This window comes from Oncorhynchus masou, unplaced genomic scaffold, assembly GCF_036934945.1.
Source record: "Oncorhynchus masou masou isolate Uvic2021 unplaced genomic scaffold, UVic_Omas_1.1 unplaced_scaffold_3334, whole genome shotgun sequence".
Lineage (NCBI taxonomy): Eukaryota > Metazoa > Chordata > Actinopteri > Salmoniformes > Salmonidae > Oncorhynchus > Oncorhynchus masou.
The window spans coordinates 8,993-19,552 of NW_027009747.1; the positions used below are offsets into that span (position 1 = coordinate 8,993).

At 43.8% G+C, this 10,560-nt stretch overlaps 1 protein-coding gene across 1 annotated transcript; it reads left to right on the top strand.

Moving 5' to 3' along the window:
- The first annotated feature begins 411 nt into the window (after positions 1 to 411).
- On the top strand, positions 412 to 6,074 carry LOC135534383 (mucin-17-like). Its single transcript, XM_064961400.1, has 3 exons — positions 412 to 5,054; positions 5,200 to 5,275; positions 5,393 to 6,074. Exons 1-3 carry the CDS (start codon positions 672 to 674, stop codon positions 5,497 to 5,499), a joined length of 4,566 nt encoding a protein of 1,521 aa, XP_064817472.1. The 5' UTR covers positions 412 to 671; the 3' UTR covers positions 5,500 to 6,074.
- Positions 6,075 to 10,560: the final 4,486 nt, after the last annotated feature.

Sequence of the window (10,560 nt, forward strand, 5' to 3'; positions counted from 1 at the left end):
CAAATCTTAATCTTGGGTCTTCTGAGATCTCTTTTGTTTGAGGCATGGTTCATATCAGGCAATGCTTCTTGTGAATCGCAAACTCAAATTTTGTGAGTTTTTTTTAGGGCAGACAGCTCTAACCAACATCTCCAATCTCATCTCAATGATTGTACTCCAGGTTAGCTAACTCCAATTAGCTTTTGGAGAAGTCATTAGCCTAGGGGTTCAAATACTTTTTTCAACTTACTCTGTGAATGTTTAAATGATGTATTCAGTATAGTCGACGAAAATACAATCATTTGTGTGTTATTAGTTTAAGCAGAATGTGTTAATCTGTTGTTGTGACTTAGATGAAGATTAAATCTAATTTTATGACCAATTTATGCAGACATTCAGATAATTCCAATAGGGTTCATATACTTTGTCTTGCCACTGTAATTGGATAATATGATGTGAAATGCGTTTGGTAAATGTAAAAAGTCTAGGAAGATGATTAAGTTGCAACAATGGAGACCACACATTTGATATAGAGTAATTGCTAAAAAAGAAAGAAATGTATACCTGTTATATTTACTTTTTAAAATCATTTGATATGTATTAACATGTGTTTTGATTTCCAACATACTGTAAATCTTAATCAATTCTGTTGATGTTCATAAATACAGATTACTGTTAGGGACTTGCTGCTCATGATTGGGCACATAACAAGCTCAGTATTGGAGGAGGTAAATAGCATCCTGATCCCTGCCTTGGTTGACCTTATAAGGCTGAGAGCTTCAGAAAGTGCTGCAGAGAATATGCTCCCCATCAGCAAAGACACCAACGAAGATTCAACCCAGGGCTCTGTCAGCTGTACCTCCCTACTCTCCAAAGTCAATGCGATCTGTCTCACTCAGAGTCCTGACAGTAGGTCCTCCCCAATCTCCATTGATGAACCAGTCACTGCTGTCCAGACTTATTGTAGCAGCAGTTCTCTGTCCAGTGAGGAACGAGCACACTCTTTCTCCAGTCAGATCTCCACTAAGAACCTGGCTGCTTGGCCACGTTCTGCCAATCCACCATCTGCTAAACCACCACCTGCTAAACCACCTACTGCCACTGACTACTCTGGAACCTTATCTGCTGTGGTAGGTCGTGGGCCTGTCATCCCTGTCAAACTGACCGTGGCCCCTTTCTCCTCCTTAATCTCCAGCGACGAGACCAACACCAACCTCTCCTCCAGCAGCCTCCCCTCCTCGTGCTCCATCAAGCTTTCAGACAGTAGGAGTGTAATTCCCATTTCAAATGTTCTTGGACCTGACTCTAGCAGCAGCCCTGTGCGGGAGAATCAATTTGCTACTGAGGTCTCGTCGATCTGCCTCAGCCGAGATAGAAATGGCCGAGGAGGGAGTGTGACACCTCCAGCCCCTTTGGATGTTTCCCTCCCCTCCATTATTGAGCGCGCTGGCGGACTTGTATGTTCCGTCATCTCCCAGTCTTTAGCAATTGTGGAGGCGCGGTCAAGTGTGAATGGTGAGGAGGGCTCTCCATCTCCCACCACAGTCTCCCATTCTCCTACAAGGGTGTTTGTCAGCCACTTAAGGAGTAGCCCACTAGGTGAGGACCTTGTAGATTCAACACTTGCGGATGTTATCTCTGTCCTGAAAATGGAGGGAATTCTTTCCTCCTCTCCGACTTTGGAGGAGGAGCTGCTTGATCTCTCCTCCAGTTGTTCTTCGTCATCAAGCGAAACACTGCAATGTGTGTCTGTTGGCCCTCTTGGCAGTGGGTCGGAGACGTCCTTCAAACTTCTTGGGGGTCGTACTCTGAGTATCGCCACCCCAACGGCCCATGTTACCACAGAGGACTTAGAAGTCTACAGTGATGAGATCATTGACGAAATCCTTATTATAATGAGGACCAAAAAAGATGATGACAGTGGAAGTGACGTCTCTGGTGCATCAACACCATGCAACACACCAGCACCACAGAGCCGGTCCTCTTCTGCACTGAGGGGAGTGCTTCCCCATGACAGGAGGATACTCAGCACAACACTGCTTGGAATCCAGAACACACTAGACAGTGAGAACCTCTCAGGAGAGTGTTCCACCTCACCACAGGACAATGCCAGAGTCCTGGAGATGATAAAGTTGCTGCAGAGGCGCCTTGAGGGGACACCCTCAGAGTCCTCCAGCCATATCACAGATGTGGCTTCACCCTTGGGCTTTCCTCTCCCTGTATCTCTCTATGCTGTTCAGTCGAGTGTATTTACCACTGACAAAGACCTGAAGGCAGAAAGAGTGAAGGGAGTCTTTGAAAGCCTGAGATCCCAGTTTATGAGCTACTCCATCAAGCCTGTGAGTAACATCATTACCAGGGCAACAACAAAGATGGCTGCCTCCAATCAGGTTAGTTCAGAGACACTCCAGGCAGCATCAGCAAAATCATCTGCTGTGGCTCAGAACCTTATTAGTTTGGTTTTATTTAAAGTTGCCAAGGTGTCCTGCTCTGATGACTTAGAGGGTCTGGGTGATCATCTCAGATGCCCCTCAACTTTGACCAGAGTTTTGACACCTTTGACCTCTGAGAAAGTTACACTGACACCTGCTGTTCTGAAGATCAGAAGGGAGATGTCTAAGGAAGTGGCCACCGAACTCCAGAGTTTCCTGATCAAGGAATCCCTTACTGACACCCAGACACCATCCAATGGACATGTTTGCACTTCTGGTTCTGCCCCAAGGGAAGCTGTGCGGGACATCCTGAGGAAAACCAAAGAGGAGGCTTCCAACAAAAGCCTGAATAATATTTTCTCTGTAAATTTGGATGAGCGGCTCACAGACTCCATTGCAGATGCCTTATATCCAAAGCTGCATGACAGATTGGAGTCCAAGAGAGAGCTGCAGGCTTCTTATTACAGCTCCCAGATAAGCTGTAGCCTCAGCCCCTTCAAAGTTGAGAGCAGCCTAGAGCTCCAGGAGTTCACTGACCCACTATCTGAGTCAGTATTGTGTCTCCTGGATAGGACATTTGGAGATAAAGCTCAGAACTTAAAGACAGGTGGGGGTGTTTTGATTGGACCCCACACCAACGACGTCAATGTGGTTATGCACAAGATTGCAGTGGAGGAGTTGCCTGTTGAGGGTTGTATTGCGCAAAGTGAGGCCATTCATGGCCTTCACAAGAAGCAAGAGTTACCTTCCAGCACCAGTGGCAGAGGGAATGAGACCCCGAGCCCTACTAATTGCCTACTGGAGGGTGTAGTGGGCAAACTGGTACGGAAGATGCTATTTGAGGGCCTTAACATCCCTGAGGTACCCATGAACTACAGCTGCTCTGAGAACTTTAAGCTACAGTATGAACTGGTTGCAAAGCTTTGTCCTCTGATGGTAAGTTCAATCATGGCTACAACCATAGCCAATCAACCACCTACTATTCAAGAAGCAGTGATGTCTTCCGAGAACATCCATGTGAAAGAGCTGTGTGAGGCAGGTATCAAACACCTCAAAGAGAACCATGTACCCGATGACTCTGAGACAAACATCATGGTCAGAGGGGCTTTGAGTGAAATTGAATCCTGTATGATTGAGACCTCCGACAAGGACTCTCCCAGTCTACATTCCACACCAGAGGTGGTTGTAGACCTGATCACCAAGCTGCTTCATGGGTATGAGCTTAACTCAGAGGACTTTGCATCACCTGTGTCATCCCCAACCACCACTCTCTCTGATGTGGCAATGGACATGGTGGTTTCTGTCCTTCGGGACATGTCCGATTCCCCAGACGTTACCTCAGCATTGGAAATGACCAAGGATCTCAAGACGCCTTACTCCCGCCCCTCAAGTGCAAGGATTGTAAGTGCCCTCTGCAGAGAGCTGGAGGAGCACATGGGCTCTCCTGATGCTCTGAGGCGAGCTTTGAGCCGTGGCAGCGGGGAGATGGCAACAGCGATTGCAAGTGCAGTCACCAGGGAAGTCCACCGTCTGGGTTCAAGCCTACCCAAAGTCTCTGTCAGGCCGCTCTCCTCAGACATCTGCCTAAGGACAGACCAGGACAAGGTTATGGTTAAGAGCCGATGTGGCTCAGCTGAGGTGAAGGCATCCCAACCGGTGTATATTATTGTTCATGTAGAGGCGGTGATGGATATCATTGTCCGGCTGCGGTCTCTGATTGTTCCTCGAACCCAGGATAAACTGGCCAGCTGGACCCTAGTTGAGGATGTGACCAACAAGCTGTCCAGTGCTCTGTGGGTGAGGGTGACTAACAGGTGGAGGGAAGCAAATGTCTGCCTGAAGGCAACAGACATCTTTCAGTTGGTGCTGTCTGTGCATAGAAAGTTGATGCAACGCTATGGCACAGAGGAAGCCCTACAGAAGATACTGTGCCACAAGGCACCCAAGCTGCACAAGGACATTGTCTGTCTTGTCACGAACGGAATTATGGATGCACCATCCAAACTTCAAGACACCAAAAATCTGGAATCTACACTCAACTTGAAAGAATTGACAGCCTTGTTTAATGAAATGACAACCCGTCAATCTTTGAATAAGAAAGCTGAGCAGAGCAGCATCAAGATTGAGATTGAACAGCCGGAGTGGTCCACTGTGGAACAAGTGACATCCGGTTCCACCAGCTTCATTAGGGAGCTTATATTAGAAGAAGTCCTGATGAAGCTTGTCAAGAAGATATGCCGTATGCCAAAAAGGACCAACAAGCGTCAGCGCATCCAGATCAGTGATCTGGTGACTGAGCTGATCCGATTGTTCGACGATGAGGTGGCCAAATATCTGATTGAGGAAATGGAAAGCCAGCAAAAAAGTTTCAATTCTAAGATGACATCGAAGCTGGCAGATGCCATCTACACTGACCTTGGGAAGGTCAAGCGTTTGAAACGCTCCTTGAAAATTGACGAATTATTTGAGGATCAGGAGATGCTTTCCATTGTCTCTGTCATTGTTTCCCACAAGCTACTGGCCATCTTGAAACCCTCAGTTTCCAACCCATATGACCGTGAGACCTCAGACCTTGAAGACTCATGCAGTAATGATTTGGAGGATGCGGAATCTGAGGGGGTGCATTATGCCACCGGCAGAAAGGTAAGACAAGCTCAGATTACTCTTGAATGGTCATTGGTTGTGCTTTTAGATATCGGCACCAGTAAGTATAGCTGTATAATTTATAGGAATATGTAAAGGAAGTGAAATTGAAGTTTAATTGTGCATTCTTGAATTCTGATCACAGTCCAACATGAGCATCGTCCTTAAAGACACTACAAACCAGCCAGAGATGTACATTGCTGTGGATTCTACACCTATGAGTGAGTTTTCCTGGGGGGAAATGTTCTTATGTGACAATTATATATAAAGAAGTAATAAATTGTTTTATCAGACAATTGTCCATCTGAAATTCTTACATATTTTCATCTTCTTGCCAGTTAAATTATCCAAGATGAGGAAAGGCATCCGGGACTTCTTCTGGGGAATCCAGAAGGCCTGGAAACGCTTGGTCACCTGCAAGTCCTCTGGGTCCTCTGATGGGTAGCCTGGATGACGTGCAGCCCATGTCAGTTGCTTTTGCCAGGCTACATCTGAGGAGGACACCACAACTGGCCTCAATACAACATTTGTATTTTTGTTGTTCATTTCTGTTTTCATTTTGAATCCCCTAATGCTGCTATATTTGAACCAGGCTGTCAGTGGACTAGCTTACCATTAGTTTATACTCCTTAAGGAAGATCCACTATAGGCTACTCAACACCAAAATTCCATCTGGGTCTTTTGATCCCTTATTAGCTCCCACTCCTGTAACTAGGAATGTGAGCTTCTAAATGTCATTCAGACATCTACAGCTTCTCCTGTGATTAGGAAGATAAGCTAAGAAGCCCAACCAATTGACTAGATGTGCTGTACATCTGATGCCATCTCCCTATTGTAATCATTGAGCCACGTCCATTGCAGCCTAAATTAAAAAATGACAAGGAGGGAAGGCCGACAGCAGCTTCTACTCTTACGATTAGTGGTGCTAAACCTTTTGGGCTTTGAGGAACTATGTATTTTATTTTTCAATCACTTACATATTTTTTAATGGTTGTTTTAATAAAGCATTTGTATTGCAGATTTTGATTAATATTGTATCTTTCATAATTTTCCATTTTAATTTATTTAGGCATTCATTTGATGACATGGGACTAAAGCGTAGTTTATACCCTACATACGTACACAAGAAATAACTACAAGCAGCTACACAAAAAAACCTTTAAACAAGAACGCAGCATCAGCATTTTGTGAAGCGTTCTTGTGTTGCACACGAAGGGTATGAACTAGGCTTAGTCATTTTATGACTTCTATAATAAGGGTATATAATGGTATCCATAGTGCAGTATTAAGATATTCATTATGGAGCTTTATATTATAGTAGAAATAATGTAAATGAATAAAAGTGAATTTAGGTATGTCAACTTGATGGCGATATTTGCTTGTTCAACAAAAGCTATATTGATGTCAGACGGTCTGAAGGTGCATGACATTCACATATTTATTGAATTGGCACGGCCCTGAAAGAGGTAGAAAAGGCCTCAAGATGGAGACAAATATCTTCTGTCAGAAAATCTAATCAATGTATTTATCACATGCGCTGAGTAGAACAGGTGAAATGCATACTTACATCTTCCTCTAACTCTGCCTTGGCAGAGAAGTGCTTGATGAATCATATACAGTATATTGAATTCAGAGTTTCTAGTGTGAAATACAACATTGCTGTCTGCCAAATGAATTAGCAGTATTAAAGCAGTGTAATATACACTGAGTGTACAAAACATGAGTGCTCTTCCCATGACAGATGGACCAGGTGAATCCAGGTGAAAGCTATGATCCTTTATTGATGTCACAGTGTAGATGCTGGGTTTTTGACACGCAACAGTGTCCCGTGTGTATCAAGAATGGTCCACCAACCAAAGGACACCCAGCCAACTTGAGGGGAAAAAAGGGTGCAACTAAATATTAGGAAGGTGTTCATGATGTTTTGTGCACTCAGTGTCTATACTTCAGGTTGTATATATTTGAAGTTATCGAAGCATGTGAGTCTTACGGCCAGCTGCCATATTCTTGCATGTATTCTGTATCCGGAACCGTGAAGCCTGGCAAGCGAGTTTAGTATGATTTCACATATCATATTTATGCACCACATGTTTATGTGACTACTCTGTTTGCCTAACTTGGGGAGACAAAGAAAGAGGACTTAGACATATTGAAAAAGAGGACTTTATCATGGCCCTTTCATACTAGCAGGGAAGCCCCTCTCTCAGAGGCTGAGGCGAAGAGGAGCAGTCATAAGCCCACTCCATGTGAGTGGCTTTACTGTAACCTCAAGCACAGTGGAACGGGGGAAACTCATCTGTATAATTGTGTTGAGGAGATCCAGACTGCATTTCAAATGGCACCCTATTCACTATACAATGCATTACTTTTGACCAGGGCCCATAGGGGTCTAGTCAAAAGTAGTGCACTGTATAGAGTGCCATTTGGGATGCAAGTTCAGACTCAGCTTTAATAAGGGGATTAGGTCTGCTAGCCAGTGTTTTCTCTCTCTCTCTCTCTCTCTCTCTCTCTCTCTCCTGCAGGCATGCTCATGTACAATAAGGTGTTTTCAGGGCATGATGACTCAGCTCATCGGTGACCAAACTCACCTTTTGTTGTGTGGTGTTTATACTGCTGCTACACCTTAATCAGGACCTCACCCCCCAGCTAATTGGGGTGGCAGGGTAGCCTAGTGGTTAGAGCGTTGGACTAGTAATCGAAAGGCTGCAAGTTCAAATTCCCGAGCTGACAAGGTACAAATCTGTCGTTCTGCCCCTGAACAGGCAGTTAACCCACTGTTCCTAGGCCGTCATTGAAAATAAGAATTTGTTCTTTACTTAAAATTTAAAATAATTAAAGTATCTGGTGAACGAGATGACTTTAATCATAATTGATGGGCAAGTAAGTACTGTGGCAACCCTGCCTGTTAGTAGTTTGACACACATAATGCTTTACTTGAGGGCAACCTAGATTAGGACTTCATAAAATGAATCACCCATTTATACAACAGGTGGGTATAATCCGGAATGCTGATTGGTTAAAAGGTGGGTATAATCCGGAATGCTGATTGGTTAAAAGGTGGGTATAATCCGGAACGCTGATTGGTTAAAAGTGCATTCCAGCCGGTGTCTATTCCACAAATTACCACCAGCTAAATCTGACGTTAAAATGCTTATGTACTCTGTTCCATCTGACTGTCTCATCAGCCCAGGCAGGGAAGTTATAAACTTGATCTCCACTATAAAAAAAGCATCTAGGCATTATCTCACATTTCTTTAGACTAACATTTAGTTTTCAACAGCAGAGATTTGTATAAACATCAGTCTCTCTCCGAAATCTGCAACATTGTTTCAAATATTCCCATAGTAATGAACCTGCAGGGGGTCGGGAGTCGGGACGAGAAAGAGAGATGATATATACAAAGAAATGTAAATTGAAAAAAGGTCAAACGAAAGGAAGGGCAGCGGGTTTGCAGTCTTTCCAGCTCCAGTTTGAAGTTATTTTGTTTGCTGTGTTGTTGGCTAGCTCCTCTGAACAATAGTGTCCTAACAAGAGCACATTTTTTTTATGCCGGGTGAAATCGTAACTGATTAGCTCATTGTTATTGATGTATCCTCGAAGCCGGTGTTTGGAGGATATTGTCACGTCTGCTTCCACTTCCACTCCGCGCCAGGCTACCTGTCTGTACATGCACCTGTCACCATCACAACGCGCAGCAGCGCCCATTGGACTCACATGGACTCCTTCACGTGGTTGATTGCCCCTGTATATCTATCTGTTCCTCGTGGTGTTCCCTGTGTACGCATTACTTGGTGTTATGTGTTCCTGTCCAGACGCTGTTTCTGTTCTGTTTAATGTCTTTCAGTTATCAAACCTTCACTCCCTGTACCTCTATTGGCACTTCGTCTCAGGCCTATAAACACCCGTGCCAATATATCCACCTTCTCCGGCATTATCACTTAAATATCCACAGCCATTGGAGGCTGGAAAGTCCCACCTAAAATTGAATTTGCTCATCATAGGGCGCGTCACTGCTTGCTTGAAACAAAGCACAACGCTGGAAATCTGTCCTCATCCACAGAAACTAGTCCCATCGTTCTTTGACGAACACAGATGGTTTTATATCAATTTCAGAGAGAGCGGTAGAGATACTCTGACACAGATGTACTGCCAGTTCCTTGTTGGTTTGGCTGTACTCTGAGTATACAAAACGTATGCAAAAAGTATTTTAAAAAGCGTCCCATAGGGATACTGGCCTATGTTGATTCCAATGCTTCCCACAGTTGTGTCAAGTTGGCTGGATGTGCTTTGGGTGGTTGACCATTCTTGATACACACAGGAAACTATTAGCACCTACTACCATACCTCTTTCAAAGGCAATTCAATCTTAAATCTTTTGTCTTGCCCATTCACCCTCTGAACAGCACACAATTGTCTCTTCTTCTTCGGTATTATGGTGGCCACAAATAAATGTCACAGGCGCACGCTGCTGTATTGGCTGTGTATCAGTCTACTATTCTATAGTATGAATTCATTACACTTTGTGAATTAAAAAATATATAAAAACTAAAACTAAACACTAAAACAATTGCTTTACCAACTAACCCTGATCCCATTAAAACCTCACCACTATTCCACTACTTTGGCCCTATCTGATACTACTCCAGGCCAGCAGCCTGGGAGGATGGGACATTTTCATTCAAAACATCTTGTAACTCTTCGGCAGTGAAATCTCGTAAACCAAATTACTTCTCTTCAGCTGCCACCACATCGTCTATCCTCTGTGATTTACATTCTATTCCTGCGGTACAATTGACAATCATGACCATGAACGCCAAAAAACAAACCCAAGGAAGAAAACAAATACACACTCGCACACCAAAGCTTATGTTTGGAGGATACCCGTGCCAATATATCCTACGAACACCGGCTTCTCGGACATTATCACTTAAATAAACCACATTCATATGCAATTTCATAAGCAAACAAAAATATTAACTTGGGGTTGTTGTTAAAAGCAGACTTTTTCTAATGAAAATAAAATCTACAATGGTGCCCAGGGATTCCATTGGATTGTTTTGTGGTGACGTCCATACACATTAAAGGACAACAACGCCATATCCCCAGGCCTCAATTTGTCCCCACTGGTGCTCACTTTATTTATGTTTTACATCTAAGAAATGTTATGTTTCTTTCAACAGCTGAATATACAGTCAGCAGGGCCGGCTCTAGCCTTTTGGGTACCCCAAGCAAGATTTGGTTGGGGGGCCCCCTGCCATGCGTAAACATTCTATAGTGGCCCCCCTCTTGAAGGCGGAGAAAAATGTAAGGTTTGAAGCAAGTTTTCTGCAATTCTACATATTTTGCTATGGGACAGCGAGAACTTTTTATAACAAATGCCATGCAATTATTCTCAGTATGCCATGGGGCACAGATTTAAAAAATAAAAAGAATTGACCCATTTTGCCATGGATAGAAATGTTTGCAGATTTAAAGCAAATTTCCTGCAATTCTACACATTTTGTAA